Source organism: Falco rusticolus, chromosome 4, assembly GCF_015220075.1.
Source record: "Falco rusticolus isolate bFalRus1 chromosome 4, bFalRus1.pri, whole genome shotgun sequence".
Lineage (NCBI taxonomy): Eukaryota > Metazoa > Chordata > Aves > Falconiformes > Falconidae > Falco > Falco rusticolus.
In genome coordinates this window covers 22,274,562-22,302,465 of record NC_051190.1, presented here as the reverse complement: position 1 = coordinate 22,302,465, position 27,904 = coordinate 22,274,562, and the positions used below count along the sequence as shown (strand labels likewise).

The window sequence follows — 27,904 nt, the reverse complement described above, 5'->3', positions numbered from 1 at the left end:
CAACAGTAGTAATATTCATGGCTTATTCTGAAGTTCATTTGATTACTCTTTATATTTGGATACTTCCAGTCTCCCAGATCATGCTCTAAGGCAAAGGAGTCATGTTAAAGAGGAAAGTATATTCAAACGTGATTTAGGGGCAGCATCAGAACGGGTTCAGAAATGCAGAGGCCAGGGACTGCAGGTTTCCCCTAATCATATACTTTGGACTCAAAAATCACATGGAGAACAATTAGGAGGAAGAAAATCTGTCCACATCAGCACCGATGAGATTCAGCCCCATCTTGAGTTACGCCGCTGCCAGCAGCTCACCTACGCGAGATGCTGCCCACCTTCGAACCTCTCTTCCGCCGCAGCAGCAAGCCAGAAAAAAACGCGCAGTGAAGACAGGGCAAGGCGGGCAATTAAGACACAAAATGCAGCATAGCGATACAGCAGTAAAGCTAAAATGTTTAGGACTAGCTGCCAAGCAAGTAAGGCTCTACTTCAAGCTGGGTAACAGACCAACACAGCCCCAGAATAATAACGGAGCTGAAGCTCGGCTGGCCCTCCCTCTGCCCCGTGGGCAAAGGACACCAGCACATCTGCACAGAGCTCGGCGTACAGCTAAACAGATGCACATTTTAAAGTCTTAATGGTACATACAAATACTTTTCAAAAAGACTCCTAATTTTAATAATCTCTGCAGCTAGACTCAAGAAACACAGAAAACAAAAAGATTCATTTTCGGAAGTGGTCGCAGAGCAGAAGACAAGGACAGCTAAGAAGCTGCCTTACAGTAATTCCCTCCGCATCAAGGCAAAATCCCCCTGATTTTAGCTCCTGCAGGCTTATTGTACAGCACACTGTGTACTCCTGAAACATAGAGCTGGGGGGGGAAAATAATCTATTAAAAATGCTCTCAAAGAAGGAAAAGAACTCATGTTTTCCCCTGTTTGAAGGATGCAACGTGTACAGATATCAGAGAGCAAAGGAACAGAAGCTCACAGTGAAATTTAGGGAAAAGATGAAAATACAGACTCTGGGGCTGAAGAGTAAATTAATGAATGCAGCGCTACTAAGCCTCACAGTAGCCACCACCTCGCTTCAGCAAATCACCTCTTCTAGCATCCTAAGCAAAAAAAAAATGGGTTAAAAGAATTACACAATGTCTCATTATACTGAGTTGAAATGCACATAAAAAGCAAATGTATTGAACAGCTGAATGCAAAGGGAAGGACTACAAAAAGGTACCCTGTCACTGAGAGAATACAAGCTTCATTGCACCTAATTAGCCAGGCACATGTTAAGCCTCACTGAAACGCAATGTAGCAATGTTTCGAACGTATAATACGCTGATGTCTATATTATTTCTGTTCTTGGTCTTATTTTAACTGGAAGCATTTGTAAGCAGGTTGAATTCATTTGTATGAAATTGTTATACAAAGGGTCATTATCAAGTTCCAGGTTTTAATTTAAATCTTTCTTTGGGGACAGGCACAGACTACCAGCCCCGTGTAGCACTTCTGCCTGGTTTTGGCAGACTCATTTGAATTCTTAATTGATTCCTTGGGAGACTTACGGTGCTTAGAGTATGGGCTAGCACCACCAGCTGAAGGGGGGAGTACCTGGGCTTTTATAAAGGCTTTTTTAAGAAGTCTTCCTCAAGTCTGAATGAACAGTAAGCAGTATTGCACGACTGCAGCACAGAGCACTGCCAGCCTGTCACGTCTTGAAAACACAAACGTGTTTGTAAGATGTGAGAAACAATTGTATAAACCCAGAATATCACTTAGAGGCCAAACAAGACCAGAATATCAGGAGACAGACTAAGCGATTCCAGCTTCATAAAGAAAAAAGAAATATTCCCCACTTCCGCAGGTGGATTTTGATTGATGCTGGCCTGTTGTTAATTATGGATGCCTTCACAGCTTGCCTGGAGATAGCCTCAAAGACAAGTAAAGTGACTGAAACAACAAAATCTAACAGAATACATAGATGTTGTCAAAGTTGCCCATTTGTTTAGGATATATATTCCCCTATTCCTTGTGGAGCTCTTAGAAGTCATTTTAGGAAGCAGCTTCCTGGGGATTTTGATGCTGCCAGAAGGACTAATCCATTGTTCAGTGGAAATAGCTCCGCTCTGTTTAGTATTCATACACATGAAGAATAATTCAGCAGAGCTGACCAAGTTTCAGGTGGTCTTATCTAAACCTGACCTTGATAATTTTAAATAATATGATTACAATTGCCTTTCCCTGTTAAGACTTATTAATATGTAAGTACACACACATACACCCCAACAATCAGAAGCAAATATTGCATTGCCGTTACCAAATGTGGAACACATCATCAGCTCTAGTGTGAACTGTGCATACGCATCCTAACAACAGACTGGGAAGAGCCCAGCCTCTTCTTGGGGGTGCACAGTGAAAGGGCAAAATGCAGTTGTCAAGAGGCTGCAACAAGGGAAAACCATTTTATACCAAAATAATTTTCACAATGAGGAAGGTCAAGAGGTCCCCTCTCACTGAATTTTTTCCTACAATACGCAACGCTGACCGAGTACCAGCAAGATCTCTGTCGGGGGAAGACCTTTGCTGTGACTGCCAGGCACAGCAGTGGGCCTGGGTGGCTGGCAGCAGCACGCAGCTCTGCAGCAGAAATCTGCTCGCCCGTTGGCTCTGGGAGGTGGTCCCGGGCTAGTTTGTGCTCTTGCCCTAAAACCAGAGTTCAGCCGATTCAGGCACAGGCAGCACCAGTGGTATCAGATGGCAGACGATCCCTTGAGCAGGATAGAACTGCTTCACCTCTCCTGCTTCAGAGCGCTGTCAATAAATTCTAACCCCTCATCACTGCCCACTGAAGCTGAGCCTCGAGTGCAACGTTTCTCCTTTAGCAAAACAAGAAACCATATCTTTTTAAAAAAATAATTTTAAGCAAATGAGTTAGAAACTTTACTAGGGGAAGTGGTGCCACAGTATGAATTAAAATACAATTTAAAGTTTTCCTAGTTGCCAGTCGGACCCTCATAGGGAAAAGTAGTGCTTGAAAATGCTTGCTTTCAGGTATTTTAGCCAGGCTGGAAGGGACTTCACCAGCCTGTCTGCCAGTCTATTCCCTGCCCAAAGAAAGGACGAATTCTACTTCTACTATTACTGGAAAATGCACGTTTAACCTGTTCTTAGATACCTCCGTTGCTGGAGATGCCGTGAGTTCACGCTGCACTACCCAACCCTATTCCTTCCGGCAATGCAAGGGAACAGCTTCGTGTACCCCGTGCAGGGACAGAGAACGGATCACGACTTTCTTCAGCTGTGTCCTCTCCATTTCTCCCTGCCACCAAATGCCTTCTCATTTAAGCTAAGCCTCCACAAATTTGTTCCTTCCTGTTGGATCTTAAAAAAGACGACCTGTGATCCTTCTTGCTGCTCTCCCCTGGATCCCCTCCAGTTGGTCCATATTGCTCTTGCATTAAGCTTGACTTCATTACAGCATATTGCCATCGTGCAGAGGAGCAGACTCTTTCAAACAATTATCAAGGTCGCTGCCACACTGGGGAACCATCTGCTACCGACCCAATGTTTCAAACTCCGAAAACCTGACCTCAGCGCTCTGCTGGTAACGCTCCACACAACCACACTGGCAACAGCCACCTACCTCGCAATTTCTTTTGCCAGTTCATCTCATTAAAGAGGTCTTCTGATTTCATGAAGAAATCATTGATCTTGCTGCCTTGCTCATCCCTTTCCGTGGTATAATAGATCCGCAGCTTGGACTCCTTCGTGAGGAATTCACAGATACTGGGCACGGGGAAGACTATTTGCTCCATGGTACGGTCCGACCTGACAATCTGAAAGGCAGCCTTATTACAGTTCTTCCAAGCTTTTAAATGCTTTTATGTCTTGGTTTGTCTGCTTCCCCCCACCCGCCACCCTCTTTCAAACCAGCTGCATGTAGAAACTTGGATACATTTCCATAGAACAGCAGCTTGACAGAGATTTCATTTAATTTACCTTTTAAAGCAGGCCTACATTTAGCTCCAGGACTGATAATTTCTGTGCTGTGGTCTTATCCTGGCAATACCGTTCTCAGCTGGGATTTCCAAGGGCCCAGTGAATCCTGCACCAAAGCTGTGCTAGATTTCAGAGCAATCTGGTTGCCCAAATCAAGAATCTTTGCAAATTTTAGCCACACACTGCATGGGTAAGTATACGGGATAACAGTTATATTTATATTGCTTATTAGAGTTTTGTGAAATTCCCATATTTGTGTGTGTTTTACTCTCTAGAAGTATCTTAGATTGTACATCAGGCCAAACTGTCATTTTAATACAGAAAGAATAGCAAAAGCTATCAGTAACTTCATGGATTCAGCAATAGTACCGGCCAAAATATAACAGAAGTGAAGTTACACTTCCTCCTGCCAACAGAGCTCTGCTCAGCTCCATCTTAAAGCCCACACATGACAGCTCAAAAATAGCTCCCCCCCAGCGGCTGTCAAAAAATAAAATAAAAAAAAAAAGTGCACATATATTCCCATGTCAAAGATGACAGTCCACACACAGGTAGTCAGTTCAATCAAAATACCACGTATAATGCAACCAGTGTTTAACTCCACCGTTTCTCTTCCAGGCGGCTCTTTCGGCAGCAGATCATCTCCCCCCACACACCTCCCGGCAGCCACCAGTTTCCCCGTACCTCAATCTGTGCCGTGTGCTTGGCGTAAAACTCCAGAGCCTCGTCTCCCTCTATCTGACCTCCCGGCTTCAGCATGTTCTGCAGCTCTTTGTTATGACGAGCCAACTAAAATAAAGGAATGAAAAGGGAGTGGGAGACACCAGATGTCTCTCTATGATATTAAATTTCTGATTTTTGGCATAAAATAAGAAATAGTATGCAGTCAGCTGCTAAGAAAGGGCAAAGTTGACAGAAGGCTTGTTCTATTCCAACCAGACACCCTGCAGCTCTATTTTGGGAGCAAGTCAGAATGATTCAAATATGTATTTTTTTAATATCCGTCTTGTAGTCCTCTTTTACCCATGCTCTCCCACCCTTTGCCTGACTTGGGAAACTGTTTGAACATTCACATTCAGTCTGTCCTTCTACATCCACCCTAACTCAAAGGTGTGCTAATCACACAAGTTCTTGACAGGGATGGAAGGGAAAATGTGCACCCACTGAAAAGCACATGCACAGAGCACTGCTCCAAACAGGCTTCTGGAGGCTCTGAATTCATCTTAGGGCACAAGTGATGGTCTTCTTAGATGCTAAAGGAACAAGAAGTCTCTAGTGGAGTGATACATGCAGCAACAACGTATTAAAGTAGGTCTAGATATATATTTCCCCGCCTTGGTCTTTTACCTTTCAAACACCACATTGTATCAACACAATAAACCTGACTGGCTACAACATTAAGAGAATGTGGTACCAACCATAAAAGCAGAGTGAGATTTCTGCTTACAGTTTAATTGATCTGTATTTGAGTAGAATTTCTTTGGGAGTATAAAGTAACCTTTGATACAGCTGAACAATAATACATTGCTTCTCAGCACCGCCAAGAACTTGAATCACATGTCTTCAGAAACTTGGTCAAGAGCCTGCCCACTTCCCATTATAAAAAAAAGCTCCAAAAAAGTTCTTGTTTTATAGAAATTTCTTTTCTGATTCTTTAAGGATTGGAATTTGCTCTGATAAACAGAGAACGTGCCGTAAGCTTGTCTCAGAGGCCAGCCATTAAAATAACATCAGGGAACAGCAGACCTCTTGCTATTCATAGTTTTTGACACTTGGTACTGTGGAAGCGGTAGGTGAAATGCTACCTGATGAGCCAGTATGTAAATGTTGTGTCCCACGTTCCTCGGAGATGCTGCAAGATCTTCCCCATTCTCTCCATCCTCAAATTCTACTTCTCCCTGCAGGTAAGCCTTCTTTATCACCTCCACCTAGAAAGAGACACACAGGCCCATGAAGTGACAGTTCAGGCTGGGGGCTGAAGTCTAAGGCCAGTGTACACTGGGCACTCCTACAGAGGCAAAAGGGACCTGAACATATACAGTCAAGAGGAAGGTCAGCGGGCTTCTCAACATCCAGGATAAAACAGGAGACCTGAACTCAGCAACTTCAGCCCAGCTCTTTGACACAAGAAACTCAACTTCATGTTCCCCTCTAGGTAATATATTCCGGGCCACCCTCACTGCACGCTGCATCACGTTCTGACCTCTGCCCCCCGCTGCAGCTACGTGCACCAAGACATGCCGACAGCGTTTCAGCTGTACTTTGGATCTCCTGCTTTGTTTTCACCAGTTAATACATTAACCAGCCCAAAAGCCCGCTACAGTCTATTGAACTGCTTTCAGGTCACAAGAAATTTTCGGTTCTCTTGTGCAAATAACTTCTAGATGTGGATCCCAAAGCACCAGATGATGCTCCTTCCCCGCCTTACACAGGATGCTGAATGCCTCCATAGTGCTGAACATGGCTTTCCTAAGTGCTTGTGCTGCTGGGGAACCAGGCAGACCCATCCCCTGTGGATACTCCACTCGTTCAACCAAATCCTTGAAAGGTCCCCCAGCTGTCATCGATCCATGCACAGAGCCCCCGCAGCACCCCCGGGCTGTATGCAGCCACCCCAGCATCCCCACCGCACTGGGCTCGAGGGGAGCTGGGAGTCTTGGAGTGACCCAGAGACTCACCAGCTCCTTGGGCCTCATGTTGTAGAGGATCCTCTCCGCGTTCTCGCTGTCGTGCCTGCTCTCCATGATCGCCAAGAGGAGTTTTGAAGCATTGTTCTGAAGGGAGGGGAAAAAACAACGGCAGTCACTATCAGGAGTCAAAAAATGAGGATACGCAGCCTGAGCACTGCCACCCCTCCTGCCCAGAAGGGCTCGAGGTGCCTGGGTTCTACAAACACGAGCCGTGGGCAAGGCAGACTTTTCCACCCAGCCCACTGCAGGACTCCTACACCCTCACTCGCAAAGCACACCCCCTCTCTTCTCATTATTGAAATATACAACTTAGTAGTATTTTTTACCAGTTTATTTTCCAAACCCTATTTAGTGAGAGGTATCACATTAACCCACATTAAGGTTTAAATTTCTAAAGCACTGATGTTTCAAGCCTGTATTATTTTGTTTGGTTTTAAAGATACTGCAGCTTTATTACAAGCTATCAGCTCCAAAATGGTGCAGCTCAGCTTTACTGAAGACACTGGTGTGATTAAATCAAAGGACAGCCCAGGCTGAAGACACAGACGTGCTTTGCTGCTTTTAACTGAAAATTACTCAGCAACCTGCTAATGCCAAGAAAGAGAGGGAGGAAATGGGAAACTACCACAAGGCACCAGACTACTTTAATACAAACAATTAAGATTAAAATCCATCATGACTGACAATAAAAACCAATAAAAGTATTTAATTTTGAAGTATAATGCTAATTGAGTCTAAAAGCATTTTTTATTTAGAATAATAAAAACCCCACATTACCCCTAATAATGGTGTGAGTCTGCAGCGGAAAACAACTAGACATTGCACTATAAGGCAGGACAATAAGTCAGCAAGGAAATATTTCTAAAACATATGCTGTGGCAGGAGTGCTCTGTGACTACTGCTGCTAGAGGACAACCTCCTAGCGTATTTTGAAACCAGCACCAGCGCTAATTATTTCAGCATTATTATGAACAGCCCTACAAAATACTTGATGATTAAACAACAGCAATAAAGTATTAGGAAACTAGATGTAGCGTGAGGAGTTTTACTTCCATTTTTCTGTACTTTTACGTGTACACTTTTTAATCAAAAAACAACAGAAAAATTTTTATCAGCTTTACGTCTTTAACAGAAAAACTTTTTAGGATTCCTCCGCATATCTCAACTGCCTGCACCCCCCCACACCTAAAAACCTGTGGGTCCATGCTGCCATTTAAAAGAAGAAATACCCGTGACAAACAATGTTTGGGCACTGCCTCCAGCTCGCTGATGCATATAATTTTTTGGCACTTATGAATATTGGGATATAATAAACACCCACATAATTCCAACAATAAAATTATGTTTCATCTTACTGTTAACGCGGATCACACAAAGTATTCACTTGCCTTCAGTTCCAACACGAGGTCCATCCTCTTCTTTCCCAAAGGGTTGATGTCATTGAGAATTAATGCTGTGATGATGTCAATACCGTTGGATTCGTGAGTAGCAATGCAGTTCTGTCCAAAGAAAATTCATCAGATTTCACCAATTGTCTACACTAAAAATGCAGCCTAGGCTGGTGACCCAGCCAGAACAGAGGAGTCACCTCTTTCATCACCTCGTAAGCTGTTTGAGATGGATAACTGAACAGAAAACTTCAGTCAGTGGAATAACAAAAGATTAAGGCGTTTTGCTTCAAGCTTTTCCTCTCATCAGCCATGGCATGTCCTACTGAAACCACCCAGCCGCAGGAAGCAGAAAGCAACACAGTTGATAAACGAAGCATTTAGATGCCAAAGCATCCAGGCTGAGCACACAGCTAAGGAAGAACACTGTTTTACTAAGATTAGGGAGAGTTTTCTTTATTTTACATGTACCAATCAACACCTACTTCAGTCCTGTCCAACCAAAGAATGTGAGTTTCCATAACCTCCTTGCTTACCCTTTAACCCTGCTTTTATAAAGGTCTATACTAAAACGTACAAACCCACGGTAGCTTGCTGGCTTCAAAATCCAGAGCCTGGCTCTGCTGCTGAGCTCCACTGTGAAGATCCATACCGCTGTCTCAAGGTTGTTATTCTATCTGATACATACAACGGAGAAACTGTCAGTGATGAACGGATGTGTACAGCCTCATGTATCTTCTTGCATAGATAATGATTTCATAGTTTAGATTTCATCTGAACATCAGTCACCCCCACCACTCTTTGTTTAGCTTTGCTGTAAATTGTTTGAGTGTGCAAAGAAAAAGCACTTCAAAAGACAGATAATCTCGAAGACTTTTTCAAAGTCATATTCCAGGCCTTTCACACCATGCTGTAGTTCAAATCATATGCAAATGGAGAAAATAAGCAGATATCCATGTCTGCAAGTGCCTGAGTTTGCTTGTTAGAAGGGTGACACCCACCCTGAAGCACAGGACATACGAGGTCATGCCAGCCCAGCGGCACAGTGCTCTGACCCACACCGTGAGCACGTTACCTGCTGAGTCAATGCCACAGAGTGGCCAGTTTGCAAAACTATTTTGGGGCAGCGATCTCTTGCGTATGGTTTACCCTAGACATTCAGACTGCATTTGACTCATTGAAACAGTTACAGCAAGGGTCACATTTAGACCAAAAGTAGAAGAAATGGGCCTTATTGGTACGATGCTCTAAAACACAGCTGTACAACCTGCTGGAAGGTGAAGTGGCAGAGTGTGGCCCAGCAGGACAGCCGCCCCTGCCCTCTGATCCTTCCCACAGAAGCAAACTGTAATTCTTGAGCACCCAAAAACTCCTGCTTACGCGAAGTATCTTCCCGTATTTCTTGCCCATCATTCAACTTTCGAGGCACAGAGCTGACCAAGTCCATCTGTGGGTCACTAACTGCTTTATCGAACAGGATTATTGTTATTCAGTTATGCCTTCCCTGTAACAGGATTACTTCAACGACCATTCTTGCTTTAAAACAGTTACTCCAGCTTGGAGCAGAAGGTACCACTGACAGTGAGCGTGGTTTGGGGGGAGCTGGACAGAGGCTGCCTCCCCCCCAGCAGACATGGCGGTCCTCCCCAACACCCAACCCATCCTCATCAGGAACCACCACCACATCCCCGAGCAAGCGCATGCACAGCTGGCAGCAACAAGCACCTGGTTCTACACACAGAGCTACACCTGAAAACAACCTCAACGTGGTTATCACCTTCAGTAATGAAGCTACAGAGCTCAACCTTCTCCCTTCAGGCTGGGAGCAGGGGCACGTTCCTGGCTTCACTTGCAACAGGCAACACAGCTTGATTTTAGCAACATTTTTACTATGAAGTTCAAAAATTCCTCACTCTCCCTGTCTGTCAAGTCTAATAAAACAACTGAAATCCTAGCAAAGCAGGAAAATCTCTACTGCTTTGAGTGGTTCAACTCCTCAGAGGGGGCCCCAGGAAAGAGAAGTCGATTGTATGAATTTATAAACAAAAAACCCCAAACAAACCAAAATCCCTTTGCAGGGCAAGTCAAGAGTGCAGCGCTGTAAGACAAACGAGTCCGCAGATTGAGAGCCATGAGCACAGCGCAGTGTAGGGGAAAGGGTGATGCATTTTACAGCTACGGAGCGTTACCTGGTTCTCGTGGCAAGGCCCCTGACAGTACTCGGTCAAACTTTCCAGCGTCTGGTTGATTAGTGCTACATTTTTCTCATTTATATACAGACCAAGAAGTCCAAGTCCACCAGTTGTGCTTCCACAGATACAGTCCAGAAACTGCAGCGTCTCACACACCAAGTTGTAGTTTGTCTTGTTGTTCTGGCAGCGTAGGAAATTCTGCAAGGAGAGTGTCAAAGCCAGGAGGGAAGGGGGAAAAAAAACCCCAAAACCCAAAGAAACATAAAACCCGATGTTTGGATCATAATATTTTATTAAGTTCATCAATGCACAATTGCACTGTGTGGTATACTGCTCTAATTTCACTGGACCCTCTACAAGCAATTGAAGCCTCTTTCAGGGCTTGCTGGCAACACACCTCTCTTGAGAGAGAAGCCTGTGGGCTTCAAATTTTACAGAAGACAAGGAGCAACAAACCAAGAGCATCGCCAGAGTGCTGAAACCCAGCACAGAACAGGCTATTCTGCGGAGAGAAAGCTCTGCCAAGCCTGGAAGCTTCCCTGCAGCCTGCCTACTAGATCTCACTGCTAACCATCACCCGAGGCTCTCCTCCCGAGACCTTTCCCCGAGACACAAGCGGCAGTTCCCTGGCTCTGGCTTCACAGCAGCACAACCTGCATGGTGGCGAGGAGGCATGACTGCATGCCTTGAAGGAAGGCGGCCTGAAACACAATTCTCTCAGTCGCATTTCTTCCCACATAATTATTGTAATCCCTGCTTGAAGCTGCTGATTAAGAGCAGCTCCTCTAATGAAATGCCAGACTTATCAGCATGGATTAAACTTGTTTCCACTCTCCTATATTCCAAATACATATAAAAAACCACCAACCCAAACCCAACCAAAACAAAGGAGGACAATTAATGAAAAACAATTTCCCAGTGACTCAGATGCTGTTTGTCAGCGGTGTGCTGTAAAAACGGACAGCCACTACCACCTTCTTTTCCTCAAAGTTTCAGCAGGAAAGCGCCTATCCAGCTTAATTCTAGCAGGTTACAAAACATTTCAAAAGTGGAAAAAAACCCCCTCAGATGAACAAGATGCATGGGACTATGGAACCAGCAAGGTATTTTCTGCCAGCCGGCAGAGGAGCACTGTTAAATGCCTTTAGTGCCTGCATCAGACTAATAAGTCTTTTAAGGCAAACAGACAGAGAAATTGCCAGATTCAATTGAAGGCTAAGCTAAAAAACGGAAAATGCTGTCTATGAATGCAGACTAAAGGTGACAGTGATTCAGCACATTTCAACTGATTGCTCATTTAGCAACCTGACTTTTGATTAAGTTGTCAGAATGTAGAAAGGTTGATGCTACAGAAATTGGAGCTCGTGCCTTCCCTCCAGGAAAAAAGCAAAAATAATGGATAATACCAAAAGTGATGAAACAAAATGCTCCCCAGCTGCATTACAGCATTTATTCTGATTACACATAGGTTTATACCAGCCTTAGCTTCTTGATCCAAAGTCAATAAACACAAAGGAAAGAGGAGGAATGAGGCACAGGAGGCAGAAGGACAATGTTACATGGCTAAACAAGGGGAAGGAAAACACTAGAGAGTAAGACCCTGCTGCACTGTGAGAAACTGCCCCAGTGAATGTCTGTTGTCGTCTCAGCCACCAGAGATCAAGCTCTTAATTTTCCATCAACCAGAGCATCTCACAGGCTATGTACAGGAACACAACTCTTCAATACTGAACGTGCCATCCTACTGCTCGCAGTGGGAACGAACCTGAGGTATGCACCGTCCCCCTGTCGAATTACTGAATCACTCCTGCACCATGCAGAGCTCTGTTCCTGACTACCTTGGCTCTGCCTGCAGCAATTACAAATAAAAGAAACAGATCCCTGGGGACACAGCCTAGGTAATGTCCAATGTTAAAAGTTGTATCAACTCCTGGGTTTTTTTGCACAAAATTAGTATTTAACCTACCAACTCACATCTTTAATCCGAGCGTGAGTGGCCAGTATATTACTACAACATTTTTATTTTGCAAAACAAAAGAACTCGAGTGTTATTTTTGCCACGAAGGTGGGATCTGTGAGGGTAAGGCTGAAGCTCACGCGTGGCTGCGGTGCTGTGTTGGGCTGCTGGTCCCACCGGCCGGGCCCTGGCTCGAGGGCACCGTCCCTGCCCCGGGAGCCCCCGCTGCTCCAGCCAGCGCGGCTCTCGTGCACAGCACCGCGTGCTCCACTCAGCTTGTCACAAGCTTCAGTCCTCGTGACTGATTCGGGAGTACACAGGGACACCTTCATTCAGAAAAGAGTCGGTACAGAAAGGACCCCCTAAGGAAGCTGGTGGGGACATGGCCTGTCCAAACAGGCTGGCTACAGCGGTCCGGAGCCAGGACAGCTTTGCTTCCAAGGCTCAGCTCTTGCCCACAGCTGAGGGTCAGACCTAACGCAAGTTTAATAACAGCACCCAAGTATCCGTGTGCTGAGAGAGAAACAGAGTACCCCGCCGTAAAATTTGATGCTTTCAGCCCAAAACGAGTAACAAAACATACTTCAGCATCCACCCGTCTGTCCCACTTCTTGCATTACTTGCATGGATGAACATACTACGACTCCTCCCCCAGACCCACAGAGCAAGCCTGAGGGGGACAGCACCCTGAGCGCACGCAGTGCCGAACAAACTGCAGTTTTATCTGCCAAGGGAGTGGCCAAGTGATGCAAAAGGCACAGTATTGCAACATCCCAAGCCATTTCACAGACTTCCTCCTCGTCTAAAACAACTATCAACGCTTACAGCTGTGACTTGCATTTTCCTGCTTTTGCACAGCATCAGGCTACTCACAATTGGTAATGGTTGTAAAATGCCTGGTTTGACAAACCCGTGACTGCATTGGGCAGGTGATCCCTATTCACTTCCAATTCAAATCTATTTTGCACAGTTTTGGAGCAGTCAGTCCATTGGCAATATTGATAAGGAGCTCAGTTACAACATACTAGCTGCAGACATATAGATTTTGAAGCTTCAGATACTCCTGCCTCCCCCTCAGGGCTGAGGGAGAAAGGCAAGCATCAAGGCGGGCAAGCATCAGGAGAAGGATTATACTTGAAAAACTGTTCCTCCCATTTTTTTTTTTTTTTTAAATAAACCAAACCTACAACCTTTTTCTCGGAGAGCTGAATGCAACTACCTGCTGTTTGGGAAATCTAATTGTTCAGGATGTCGAACAGCTCAGGCCAAGTTTCTGCACTGGCTTGAATTCAGTTTTGCTCCTATAGCTCTCAGTGCCTAGCCAAAGACAGCATCAGCAGGATCATGTGCGTGCGGTTTGGACTACTGCCACATAAAACTGCCATCCTACTTGTCTCCGACATCGCTAACGGCATGAAAATTGTTTGACAAAACAAAGATCAAATAGTTTTTTGAAGAAATTAGGAGAAACCCTGATGTATGTAACCTCAGCACCTATAAAATGCTAGAAGAATTACATGCTCCCAGCACAGAACCACTATCGTACAGATCTGATTTCACATACTGCCAGCAGCAGGGCATTCCAGTTCAGCGGAAGTGATTTGGCAGGTCTGAAAAGCACTCACGCAGGGTCCCACACTGCTGGCGTGCCATGTAACAATATGCAATCAAGGCAATTATTCCTCCTTTATGAGGGCATTTAGTACATTGTACTGCATCTCACTAGCTCCTCGCTTGCATTCAATTCTAATCCAGCGGCAGTGGCTACACCAAACAAAAATCTTGTTAATTGCAGTCCATTTAGTAAGCAAAAATCTTATCGTTTGTGGAGGCACGTGCTAGATAAGATTACTAACGTACAAGTTCTGGGCTCGCTATTTAAAATTGCACAAACACATCCCGGAGTGTCACAGGACAGCCGAGGTTGGCAGGACCTCTGGAAACTGTCTGTTCCTACCCTGCTCGCCCTGCCCTGGGGTACCACTGAGCAGAGCCTGGCTCCGTCCTCTCCACGTCCCTGGGTCAGGTATTTATACGCAGGGTGAGATGTCCCCAGCCTTCTCCTCTCCAGCCTGGCCTCTCCCAGCTCCCTCTGCATCTCCTAGCCCATCAGATGCTCCAGTCCCTTAGCCATCTTTGAGACTCCCTGCTGGACTCTGGAGCCCAGGACAGAACCCAGCACTCCAGAGGGGACCTGGGGCATCACACCAGGCACCACAGACTTGTGCATATCCAGCTTGTCTAAACGGTTCCTAACCCCATCCTCCTCCACCAAGGGTAAGGCTTCCTTGCTCCAGACCTCCGCTCAGGTCTCAGAGGCCTAGGGTTTGTGAAGGACAGTCTTACCAGGCAAGAGCAAGGTCAAAGTGGCACTGAGCACCCTCACCTTCTCCACGTCCTTCATCACCGGCACCTCTGGCCCTTTCAGCACCACACCCATGCTCTCCCTGGTCTCTTTCACTGTGGATACAACCTAGAAACCCTTCTTGCTGCCCTTCACCAGATTCGGCTCCAGCTGAGGCTTTCCTGATACCAGCCCTATGCGTTCAACTCCACACACATGAACAGACCCATGAAAACCCAGGAGAACCTGTTCACTGGAAAGCCAGCAAATGCTTGAGGGCTGCTCAACCAAAGTCCCAATGCTCTCTTTACTTTCCTACATGACTTTTTTTTTAGTTTCCTTTCCTTCCCCTCTCAAAAGTAGATCAGTAACTTCCTAGCAGAACACTTACTTGCTTTAAGGACATACTTTTAAAAAGCCACATCAAGTGTTGATCCCACCACCTTCTATAAAAATTGAAAAGACCACTGAACACTGGACAACCGGACTTCCCTGTCTGCCCAACAAGGTATAAATACTTCTTTTGGATTATCTTCAAGGCCCAAACCCCCCAAATCGGTCATGTATCCATTTAAAAAGGCATGGGGTTAGTGAGACGAAGGGGCAGCAGTGACAGCGCAAGGCGACACGAGCACGTTGGCTCAGGAGGGAACCAGGCTCTACCTGCAAATCCCGATTGTGGTTTTCGCAGAGCAGCTGCAAGAACCGGAGGATGGGTTGCATTATTGAGATCACAGCACTCATCTCCAGGTCATCTTTGCTCTTGTCTGCCGCAGACTGTGCTCCTTCTCCTGCTGAATAATGGTCATCAGGATCAGCCTCCCTCCGGTAAGTGTTGTAAGCCTTCCTTGTAGCTGCAGAGGCCTCCAGCAACTGATCCCGGACCTCCTCAGTAATTTGGGTCATAGGCTCTCTCACTAAAACACATAAGAACAGATTTTCTTTAGGCAAACCAAATAAAGAGGACCAGAAAAATCTGTTCACACATCTCCCATTCATTTCACACGCAGGCCAGCTACTCATCATCAGCTCTGTGGTAAGTACGTTTAGTGTGACATGAGGGTCTGGAGTTTAGAAGGATATCATGTTATGCTCTTTGCACCTTTTATGCAAACCACATCGAGTTACAAATTCTGGTATTAATTGGTTAGAGCACACACATTTAGCACTATCAGGAGATACAGGAGGACCTGCTATAAAGGGAAATTAGGATTTCTCCACTTATTGTTAGAGAAGGCACTGACCACAACCCACTGTCCAGGGTCATTACTACGAATCAGATTAGGGCAGCTTGTCACGATAGACAAGGCGGCAGAGTCTCATCTCAGAAATACTTTTCATCATTTCAATAGCACAATCTCACAAATGGATGAAGAGGGGATGAAGCTCTTGAAATCCCGAGCCAGGGCAGCACTGATCTCTGAACTTTGCTCTGTGGGATCAGAGATCAGAGCATTATTGCATCAATTGAAATGAGTTCAAAACACAGCATTTTACTCCCTTGTCACTTTAGAAACGGAAGAACTGGGGATTACCTCTTTTCCTGCTCGGTACATCTCTGTCTGACTCCTCATCTTTCTTTTTATTTCCTAAGTCACTAGTGTTGACTGTGACAGTAGCCTTGATTTCTTGCTGTGCCACTTTCATGCGATCATAAAAAACCTTAAAGAACTTTTCAGATTTCTTATCTTCTGTCAGTCGGCAGAAGAACGAATGCTACAAGAGAAAAAGGAACAGGATCTATACCTCCATACACAAGTTTGAATACAGATCATTTCACCTTTCGGCACTGCATGATATCCTGAAGGACTGGGAGGTTAGTTTTCAGTAAAGCAAAACCTGGAGCAACAGGAACTCATATGTTATTGTTAAGGCAGCCCAAGTGTCTCAGCTACGTTAACTCCCTTGTTAACAACTTCCAAATGTATTTTTAAAGAAAAGTGAGTGCAGTAAATCACGCTAGCCCTAATACATTTAGGCAGCACGCTTCTCTTTCAGCAACAGAATTAAGGTAAGTACAATGAATTAAGGTAAGTACAATGAATTAAGGTAAGTACAATGAATTAAGGTAAGGACAGGACAATGGAATTATCTATAATTTGATTCTCAGTTCAGAAACAAAACTAGTATGAGCCAAATACAGAGGAGGAAGAACTGTCCTGTCTTCCTGCCCTTTAACCAAAGGGATTGTGACTCATAACATGCTATAGTCAATGTTAATCACAGTCCAAAAACGTACAAACAGGGCAACATGAGGAGGGACATTTTGTGCTGATTCTTCATTGCCCCATCCGCAGCAGACTTCTTAAAACTCCTTTTAATCTCTACTCTAACATACCTTTAAGTGATACAAAAACTCAAAGCCCTGACTACTGTTAGGAAGGTTTATTAACGTTGTTCTGCCCATGTGCGCACAGAGACAGAGAGTTCTTCCTAAAATTGAGGAGAATACAAATCATGTACAGGTCAGAAAGCAGCCAACGCAGTGAGTGATCAGGCAATTCCTGATGAAACCAATATGCTGTTACATAAATCAGGACCAGAGCTTAAACATGACTGAAGGATGAACTTGTAAGTGGGTCACCTTATGCAGAGAATTATGAAATTAGTTAGCATTCTGCAGCAGCTCAGGATCCAACAGCTTTACATGATGAATAGGAATGAAGCCTGATTTATTGAACAAACAAATTAAAATGGGAATAGCAATATATCCTGCCCGCTTTTCTGCGAAGCAGAGCACACAAGGCCGTCTTTGGTAAGCCTGCCTTTGATCACTCCCAAGCAGCTGCAGTCAGAGCAGCGCTGAATGACTTTGAAACACTAATAAAGTTGCATCTTTGATTACAAACAGAGGAGGAACGCTACTATTTAAAGAAGCTGGTCAATATTCACACGAGATATCCCTCCCACCACCGCAACACCTTCTACCTGCCCAGAGCATCTCAGGTAAACTTTTATGAGTTTGTTCCTACTTCTAGTGATTAACAGAGAGGAGGGAAATGAGAAAAGCCCAGCAGGGGCATCACACGTTCGCAAAGGTAGCCGCCCTGGTACCTTCTCCTGACACCCACTCACACAGTCCAGTAAAGCAGGTGTGCCAGAGCACCACAAGAGGTGCCTTCTACCAAATGTCATTGCAACAGAAACTGTGCCAGGTTCTGTGACATGACACAAGATGATTTGGGTGCCCAGCTTCTTTAATATTTGCAGACTTATTCTCTAATCCAATACTTTTTACCAGGAATTTTAACATCTTCTCATAAAATGCACCCATTAAATAAAACCGCCCTTTGTCTGAATGACACGTAACAAGATTTTTTAAATTCATTTTATTCTAAACTGGCTCTTTGATCTGACCAGACAGAATGCCGTCAAACTGCAGTCATAACCCAGAGATGCCCTGACATGGTCTCCCTGAGCTGCTGAGCAGTAGCCAAAGCCAGCCAGCCCTCTGGAGCACTGTCTGCTGCTTGTTGGCTGCAGGTACAGACAAAGGAAGAGTCTGCATCTAAGTTACACCTTGAAAATATTACATCATGAGCATACCAACATTAATATTTTAGAGATGGACCAGGATAAATCATTGGTTCCAGAAAGGGTAACGGTTTTCTGACAAAGAACATGATGTGCTCGTCAGGCAAACAATGGTTGTCACCTGGCTGCACACCTCAGGAGCCTAGACAGGAGCAGTTTCCCTGTGATGAAGCAGTGGTGAAGGAAAAGCTTTTTTTTAATGAACCACGCTGAAGAAATACCTTGTACGCGACTAATTGTTACTTGCTGACAGGCTTTATTTTTGTCGTCTTTTCAAGCTGCTTAACTGACTTTCCACTGCACTTCAGGGAAAAAAACCCAAACGCAATGAACATTTCCAGTAAAGCTTTCTTGTGCGTGCTGTGCATACATTCAATGGTTGTCACAAAATGATTGTTTCAGTTTAGGTCAGGATGCCTAACACCTTCACACATATGAATCAACCACATGCCAGCTATCAAAGATACTGTATTTTAAGAGGTGTGATCTTGCAAGTTGTGCTCGAGCAGGTAATTGGTGGTGATGATTATGACAAAAATCCTGAAATTTATTTACAGATAGAGCCTCAAAGCCAAAACTGGGAAAATCTCTTTTTTTAAAATGGACACAGAGAGGCCATTTCAGACTGCCGTATGGCAGGGTCCTGGCTCACACATAGACTATGTGTGACCACAAGCAAGGCTGCTGAAAGAACAAGTGTGCAAGGAGAGCAGCCTGGGACAAAGCCAACAGCAAACCTCTACACTCGTGCACGTTTTTGGAAGAATGGTGCTTTTAACACACCACTGACACTGGAGCATTTGACATCCCTAACAAAGTGATGCAAACCCGAAAGCAAAGCATCTTGCCAGCAAGATGGAGGATGGCTCCTCATCTCCCACACAGCCCCTGCGGATGTAGCCACCACCAAGCTGGGATCTGTGATCTCGTCGAAACCTACTGCAGGGCAGGGAACCGTGACCTGTAACATACCGGTACGTGGGCTGCGTCTGGCTATCCCCATACAAGGTACCAGAGGAAAAGCTATGTGAAAGGCAAGGGAGGATATGAGCTTCATCTTGTACCTGAGACACCGGCAGCGGACCAGTTGCCTGCTCTTACAGACAGCTAAAACCACGCAGTAGGAAACTGTATTTTATTTCAACTATGTTTTGTTAATGACTGTTAAGAGTTATTGCCATTAAACAAGAGACACCACATGATGAGCAGAAGATCATGAGGTTTGCTTTATGAATGCCAGGGTCAGCAAACAGCTTTGCAAGTACATGCACCTCAATGAAACGCAACACATTTCCAGAGCCCAGCAACCAGCTGATCCAATGAACCAAGACTTCTCTGCTGCGAGAATCTCAGAGATAATGTGATCACAATTCATTTGACAGCCACAGAATGAAAGAAACCCAAAAACATTCGCATATGACATGCACAAGCTTCTAACACAATAGTTCCGCTCACCACACAGAAGGACATCACACAAAGACTTCTCAATCATTTTTAAAGACAGAAGCAACCACCACCTACACAAACTCATTCAAAACTAATTTGAAGCAATGGAAAGAGCTTTGTTAAGAAATACAAGGGGAAAAATCTTCTTGTGTAGAGGTTTGCAAGTTCAAAGTCTCGCAGGTGACTGGAGAACATATATATTTTTGTGGTGCACTGCTTCCATGCAGATATGAAGTGCGAGGCAAGCAGCGGTATGCTGCTTCTTTTACAGGCATACGATACATCAAGTGTTATGATGAACTTGTATTTGTTTCAAGGGGATAGAAGGAGAACCCCCCCAGCATGGGCATCAGGCATCTGCAAAGCCAAGCCACACTGATTCCTTCTGACACCCAAAGCGATCTATTAATATACCAGAGTAAACCAACTAATAATACCAGGTACCAGGAAACCTGTGGAGTAACTTCCTTCTCCTTCCTTCTCCTCTCCACCACCCAACTTTGCTCAAGAAATCCAACCAGAAACCTCGTGCACAGCAGAGTATCCCACTCTCACCTCTGCCCCTCCAGAATGCTGCATCTGAGCCAAAGGAAACACTGTCACCATACCATCTACGACTTTATTTCCCTGTTTCATGCAAAGTATGTTGCAGAAGAAAAGCTGCAAACCCAGTGACTGATTTCACTGGAAAATAAATCAAGAGTTTAAATTGCAGCTAAAATTGATCAGCCACAGCCTGACCCACCCTTGAGCACAATCAGCCCTCTGCTCTTGCTCATTAACTGAGCCCAAAGTTGTGCTGAAGTATGCATCTTCTTGAGAAAAGCATCCTAACTTCCTTTAGAAGGCACTGGGGTCGATGAACTATGTCTGTCCGTACTTTGTTCCAGTGATTAATAACTGCTAGAAACATGTGAACAAGCTCCTTTTTATGTCACTAACTTCCAGTCACTGATTCTAAATTATTTGTCTCCTCTTCAGCTGTTCCCCAGAACTTGGTATCCTCTCCCCTTCAAATTACTTACACATGCTGCTGAATGTTTACCTGCCTTTTTTGCTAAACTGAAAGTACTATTTTTGCTTGCTGGCTTTTTATTCAGAATTAGTATAGCTTTCTGTGGCGGTTATTTTTTGGCACATTCTTAAATATTGCAGATCATTAACAACCCAGACTGTAGAATCATATCTAAAAAAAATAACCAGCAAAGAGAGGGGAAATTTCCTAGCATTACCACTTCACCTCTTCTCCCTTCCTGCCTTGCCTTCCAAGACCTCTGACATATAAGATGTACATAATATACATTGTTTCCAACGACGAGTGGCAGAGGAGCTCAGGTGACTCCCCAGCAGCGCCGGGGAGGGGGACCACAGAGGCAGGATAACCCCACGACATGGACAAGTGCTCCTTAACATGTCTCACGTACCAGCGATCGCTAGCAAACTGGTTTTTTTAACCCGCAGAGCTGACATCTGCCCTTGGGAGAGTGAAGCCATAAAACACAGCAGGTGGACACCTCTGTGTAAGGTGAACGGAATACAGACCCAGCTAATCCGTTATAAATCTAACCATTCCACAAGAAGTTTAATGATGACCGAGTCTGTGCCCAGTGTAGGGTTGTTAAATGGGAGAGAAAGAAAACAGGAACCAGCTGAAGGCTGTTTATTTCCAGCTCTTGCCTTCTCCAGCTTTGCCTGCGTGTGCTGTCACCTTTGCTGGGAACACCTTCCTCTATGCTGTCACCCGATAGCTGCATCTGACCCGGAGTCACAACTGTTTTGCCAGCCGAGCAAAGGAACGTCTGTTTGTTCTGCATCAAGCAGCTCAGCTTTCTGCCCCAGACACTACAGTTCCAGGCTGGACTGCACACGCTGTCCGAGTGATCCCGTTGTGAGATACGTAAGGAAAACATCTTTGCCAGCAGTGGGTATAGGATGCATCTGCTCAGACACGTGCTTCCTCCTGCAAGAAGGGTGGCCTGATTTTAGGCAAGCGTTTGGCTGCATTACCCACACAGAGACTGCCGCCATCTCGCAGAGGACGCAGAATTTTCTGGACCGCACCCTCTGTAATTCATAAAGCTCTTTCAACAGACCACAGCTGTTAAGCCCTGCCAGACCATCCAAACAGATCCCAAAGAATTCCCCAGGAAAACAAGTATTTGATTACTAATAAATAAGCGAAAGCAAAGCCCCAGCAAACACCTCACAAATTAAAGCACACTGTTGTCATCTCCCTCCCCATTTCTGTAACGCCAGTGAGCAGAAAACACCCCATGAACTTGACTAGTCAGGGATATTTGAAAGAGGAAAGTCCCTCCAGATGCAAGAGAAAGATCAGCTATCTGGCTCCAGTTCAGGACATTTTATTCCAACACTAGAGAGAAATTATTACGGGGATGTTAACTCGCTTGGGTTATCCGGACAGGCTGCCAGCATGAAATAATGCAAAACTTCTGTGCTACTTGATGCTTGTGGAAAGAACTTGCCACCCCCGTACCGTTTCTTATAGCTGGACTACTTCAAAGCAGCCACATTTTAAGGGGAACTGCACTGCTAACATAAGCACTGAATAAGGTACAAATGCCAACCCCTTACATTCTGCCTCAACATATTGCAAGAGCTTCCACTGCAGAAAATTCAAACCTAGCTTTTTTCTCTCCCCACCCCCATTTATTTTGAATATCACCGATCCCTCTCTTTTCTAGAAATCTTTCATACGTCCTGGCTCGCTGAAGAACCACCACTCTGGGGCGTGAATGATAGATATCATTAGTCTTGCATAGCTTAAGGAAATGGCAGCTAAAGTATTTCATGCTGAACATACTTCACAGTTTGAAATAAACCCATAAGGAAAATCTGCCAGAGCACCTCAATTGCCTGTTTATTTTGCAAACTGTAAAACGTAAACCTTGTCCTGAAAGCAGAAGGGGGACTTCCCAGCTCTGTTTTCCACAAATAAGACAAACTCCTTCTGCCATGGGCACCCAGATGCCACCCTGCGAGGCTCTGCTCCCAGCTGCAGACCCTGCCCCGCCTCACAGAGGATGCTCTGGAGGGCTGCGAGGACCGGCCGCGTGACAGCTCGCCTTCCCCCAGCAGCTCCGATGGAGGCAGCCGCAGGACTGCACTGCTGAGGTCAGCAAGAGCCCTTACATGCTACACCTTCTCCTACTGCAACACCTCAAAGCTCGAGGCGATTTTTAAAGTCATTTCACAAAGAGGAAAGTAAGAATAAACCTCACAGAGATACGGTCCCCTCATGCCCTTCCAGAGCCAGTACAACACCCCGGGGCAGTGAGGGGACATTGGATGACCACCGCGAGGTGAAGCACGCTGGGGAACGACAGGTAGAAATGCAACTGTTGGGCTTGGGGTTTAAATCCCCCTGCAGACGGCACAGATGGCCTCCAAAGCGTGGGAGACCCAGGGGCCTGACCTGCTTTCAGCATGGAGCTTTATTTGAGTTCCTCCTGCGTGCAAGTGGGAGCACGCACCCGCCGGGTCACCCAGCTGATCTCCGCCGGCTCCTGCATGGCAGGAGCACGAATCCCACTTCCCTACCGAACCAGCTAACTCTGTGTAGGTGTGAGAAACAAGGAAGTCTGCAGACTCCCCAAAAGAAAAAAAAAAAAAAAAAAGAAAAAAGTGTAAGATCTTCTTGAGAGACAGAGGAATTAAAGAAAACCATAGCAACAAGTCAGTCCACCTACCCAAACCACCCACCCACCACCAGTTTCATTTGCTGACGCACATCAAAAACAAGCTGGCTCCTACCCGCTCTGGAAGGTGAGCAAGCCCTGAGAGCTCATTAAATTCCCTCCTCAGCTACTCTTGTATGCCTGCAGCTAGTGAGCAAGTGGGATATAAATAGAAGTTATATAACATCGCTTTGTTGATTCCTGTGCTTACCAAAAAAAAAAAAAAAAAGGCAGCATGACCTTGTTTTTCATAGCTTGCCTCTGCCTGCTTGCAGAGAACTTTAATCCTGCTAGGGATCATCTTAAAAGTTTATGTTGGACCTGGATCCCACGGAGAGGAGCAGGGAGAACTAACGATCTATGTGCCTGCTCCTTAGAGGCGCGGGCTGCCAGCTGAATGCCAGGAGGATTGCCACAGCTCTGTGGTACCCAACAGCCACCGACCACACAGGGCTGCCCCGACGGGGGACAGGCGATGCTGCTGCACCCTGCTGTAGCACCTCTCTCTCTTCTCCCCACCTACATTGCTCAATCGCAGAGATGGGCACCTCAAAATCCGAGCACAAAACCTCCCTGTGGGCAAAAAGACTGAAAGGTGCTACAGTAAAGGAACACCAACGGCCCAAATACACTTTCAAACAGTAGTAGCAGCTGCAGCTCAAGTGGGAAGAATACGTGGATCTTACAATCTCACCTCATCCACCCTTTTCTCAATCTCACCCATGCATCTAACTGCCCCAATAAAAATGCAATCATCTCTGCAGGAATGATTCCTCACAGCTCTTGGTGCTCTCCACGCATTATTAGCAGAGCTTGCTCGTTTTTAACGTGGCGGTATCCAACAGCTAAGCGAGGCTGAGGCTTCGGTGTGCTCAATACGTTAAAATACATGTGAAAGAGACAGGGTGCTCCTACGGGCTGGCCATCTTGAGTCTCCTCACGTGCTGTGGATCAACAGCGCATCAGGATGCAGACTTCCTCGGCGCTGAGTTAATTGCTAGTGCAGGTTCTGTGCCTTGTTGGGAAGGTAACTGCACCATGAAGGAGGGTCTGGATTTGCAGTGTGCTTCATTTTGGGGAGTTCTTTCACAAAAGGACAAGATCACTGCCCACAGCGAACGTGATGGTTGATGTAGGTCCTTATCGCATTTACTTTTTTTTTAATGTCACATTCCAAAGTAACATAGTCAGAATGGAAAAAAAAAAAAGATTGTGTATTTTCGCTTGAGAAAAACTCATTAAAATGGTGAAAGACATAGGTGATTACTTAATATGTGCTGACAGCTTGCTGGTTTTGCAAAGTTTCCTGAAGGGGTATTACTGACACTATGTAAAAAAGATATAACATCCTATATCAAAGAATTCTGCCTGTTATAAACAAACAGTAGAAATTTTAAGAGACTTCATCAACTGTCAAAAGTTCAAGTGCTATTTACAAAAGTTTAGCAATCCAAAGATATTCTTGCCTCTGAAGCATTTACCGTCACTTATGATTTTGTGTGCTTGCAGGTTATCTGTGACTTGAAAATTTTGTAAGTAGAAAATCTGGCTTAAAAACTCCAAACCACAAACCCTACAGCACCACTGTGCCACTAAATGTACTTTTTATACCACCGATACTTCTGTAACATTTTGTAAAATTTTCTCCCAATTTTTAAGTGCTGTTGCAGTCACGGAGAAACAGAAACTAAGAGTTTTGGCAATGAAATAGGGCAGGACACATTTAAGCCAACAGGGAAAACGAAGAATAAAGCTGGCTGACTGGCTGGTTCCAGCTATTGCACTGTTGGTCTTTTTAGAGTCACCTACCCTTCCATTTCTGTCACAGCCAAGGCTCCAGCAAGCTGAAGGACACAGAGCTACTGTGCCCAGCCTGAGGGGGACAGGCACAGGCCGCGAGCCCTGTCTCCCTGCCCTGGCTCGCTTGGTTCTGCAGCTCTCCTATGTGCCAGAACACAAATGAAAACCTGAGAGCTCTGGATTCAGTTCCTTTTGTCCATCAATTCTGCAACTATTTAATAACTATCGATCATCTCTGGACAGTCCGAGGCACTGAGCTCAGCAAAGGAGACCGCTGTTCACCACGCTGGAGTCTCCTTACTGGTGGCAACGCAGGAGGAGAGATGATGAAGTTCAAGTCCATGGATGGTGCAAGACAGAGCTGGGGACAGGAGATTTGTGTTGGTCCAGCATTTTACCCAAACCAGTATTTCCTACTAAACCAGACTAATGAAGAGCTCGCTGCTGTGGTTTCTGGCATCTTGCTTGTTCAGAGCCCCCCCGGCACTTCTACAAGGGCTGCAGCCCCTAACCCTAACGAACACTCAAAGGACGACGCACGAAATGCACGGCTCTTTTCTGCAGGCTGAACTGGAGGGCTCTCTCTAGAAGCAACTCGAAGCCACGTGGCTTGCTGTACGGTCACATCTCAAAGGAGCCTCATGCCTACACGGCAAGCACCAAACCTTGGCTCAGCACAGCACTGATTCACTCTGGCCATGACAGAGGCACAACTCTTCAGTCCATCACCACAGGCTCCTTGGTGCTGTCTCACGCTGTGGTAGCCCCTGGTCCTCATCCCATCCTCAGCTGCCGGGGGAAGGAAGGGTGGAGCAGATCCCATCACCATCCTCCATGCAGGAGCAGCCACTCTGCTCAGGTGCCTTTAAAGCTAGGATCAAATCCCACTTCTTTCCTGAAAAACAATCACTTTTTCCTTGGGTGCCAACTCCCATCACCTCACCCCGTGCTTGCAGCCCCCCTCGGGAACTGCTGCGGATGCAGGGGGGAAGGCAGCACCACCGCACTTCCAAGCGGTAGCTCTCCATCACCTCACTTTGGGGTAGCACTTCAAAAATGCCTGAAACGAAACTGATGTCATCAACCTCATTTACCTTCCCTTGCTGAAAATACCAACATGTGCGTGTGGGTAATCTGTCACGCAATCTAACTTTTGAGAAGATCCCTAATTAAACAAGCAGCCCGAAGTCTCCATGGAGAGGCAGTTATGTAAGGGACTTTACTTGCCATTAACTTCCACCGACCAAGGAAAGCTGAAACTCTACGGAGGTGAGGCAGAGTAACGGCGCATATAATTTTTATTTAGCAGATGAGACACCAGCATTGCAGGACAAGTCCTCAGTGATTTCCTCCGCTGTCATTCATTTGCCAGGGTTGCTTTAATGAAGGAAAACTCGCCACGTTGCAGTGTGTGCAAGGAGCAGACCAAGCTTCCACGTCTCTTCCAAAAGAGATGCAGCTCCGTGTGCAGCGTGCCTACGAGCAACAGCACCTGCTGCACAAGCTCTGGCAAAGCGTACCCAAGCCAGCACCCCAGGGGGACGGGTGCCACGTGCTGGCTAGCAGCACCCCGGACGCAGGGCATGCTCACCCCTCACCATTTTGGAGGAGAGCATGGGACCAGCAGGGCATCCCCCTGCCTCGGGCTGCTCCGTGCAGAATTGCTGACGCCAGCTCTCTCTTGGTGGATGCTGAGGGTTATATAAATTAATAAATGGGTTTATGTAATTTTGAGTTCAATGAGCTGCAGCATTTGTCAAGTTAATTTGTTGTCCATTTTTGACCCTGTGGTTCCACCTCCGCTTCTGTCTCCTTACAAATGCGGGCAGGCTTCCCACCAAAAACCAGAGCTCCTGCTGAGCGGGAGCTACAAGCTCACCAGACACAGCTACGATACCTTCATCACCAGCTCTGGTACCAAAGAACCTGACAGTATTTCTAAGTGAATTCAAAACTCTAAAAATAACCCAGAACAGTTTCCATCCGGAGAACTTGAAGCAGGCAAAAGACCTCTCTTTTTCTCCCAGAACAGTTAATTTATCACATCCTCATTCACCCCATAGCAAACCCCAGCGCAGCGTGGGATTCGATGTGCCATACACTCCCTGCCAGCTTAGCCTCCTTCGGAAGGTAAGCCAGGAATCTTTTTTCTTGTCCTGCTTCTCCCCCACATTAATTCTCTTAACAATACAATAAAAACCACTCTTGCCAATTATAATAAGGAACATTTCTAGATTTGCTTTTCTGCTAGAGTTGGCAACCACCTACTTTGCCTAGCCTTAATACTGGCCCTGCATGTATCTAATGAAACAGTAACACCTCTTCCAGTTATCCCTTCTCAACATCATGGAGACCTGCTCTCCCACTGAAGAAGCTCATGGGAGTTACCCAGGAACTCCCATTATTAACCATATTACAATCATCATCTGCAAGTTCCTGTGTGTCAGTACAAACCTTTTGCTTAACTTCAGGCCAAATTCATTTCCCGTGTGAAAACCTGGAGTTAAGAAAACGCCATGCAGGGGTGACACATTCCTGGCTTTGCTGCCAAAAAGCCTTTTTACATAACCTGTCCCTATCCCACCAGTTTCCTATTCTCAAGGGCCTGTAGATATAACCAATCTCAGTTCAGTAAAAATTATTCAGACTGAGCACAGGATGAACTTTTTCAGAATACTAGAAATCAAGAGCTGCTAATAACCACCAAAAAAAATTGTGAAATGACGATAAACTCTGCTAGACCTCAAAGACAAAGCTGGCTGATCTGGCTAGGTCAACTTTCACAATGACAAATGTATCTGATGCAAAATGAACACAGTTGTTAGTCCAGAGAGTGAAGATGACTCTTCCACAGGCAGTT

At 45.6% G+C, this 27,904-nt stretch overlaps 1 protein-coding gene across 18 annotated transcripts in view; it reads right to left on the bottom strand.

Moving 5' to 3' along the window:
• The window catches only part of ITPR1 (inositol 1,4,5-trisphosphate receptor type 1), a 183,542-nt gene that overhangs the window by 30,698 nt on the left and 124,940 nt on the right, over positions 1-27,904 (bottom strand). For all 18 annotated transcript variants that reach the window (XM_037386283.1, XM_037386287.1, XM_037386292.1 and 15 more), the window contains 8 exons: positions 16,102-16,282; positions 15,230-15,483; positions 10,263-10,463; positions 8,074-8,184; positions 6,674-6,769; positions 5,801-5,923; positions 4,680-4,784; positions 3,640-3,832 (listed from right to left, as the gene is read on the bottom strand). In XM_037386283.1, coding sequence (XP_037242180.1) covers positions 3,640-3,832; positions 4,680-4,784; positions 5,801-5,923; positions 6,674-6,769; positions 8,074-8,184; positions 10,263-10,463; positions 15,230-15,483; positions 16,102-16,282 — 1,264 coding nt within the window. The remainder of the gene's footprint in view (positions 1-3,639; positions 3,833-4,679; positions 4,785-5,800; positions 5,924-6,673; positions 6,770-8,073; positions 8,185-10,262; positions 10,464-15,229; positions 15,484-16,101; positions 16,283-27,904) is intronic.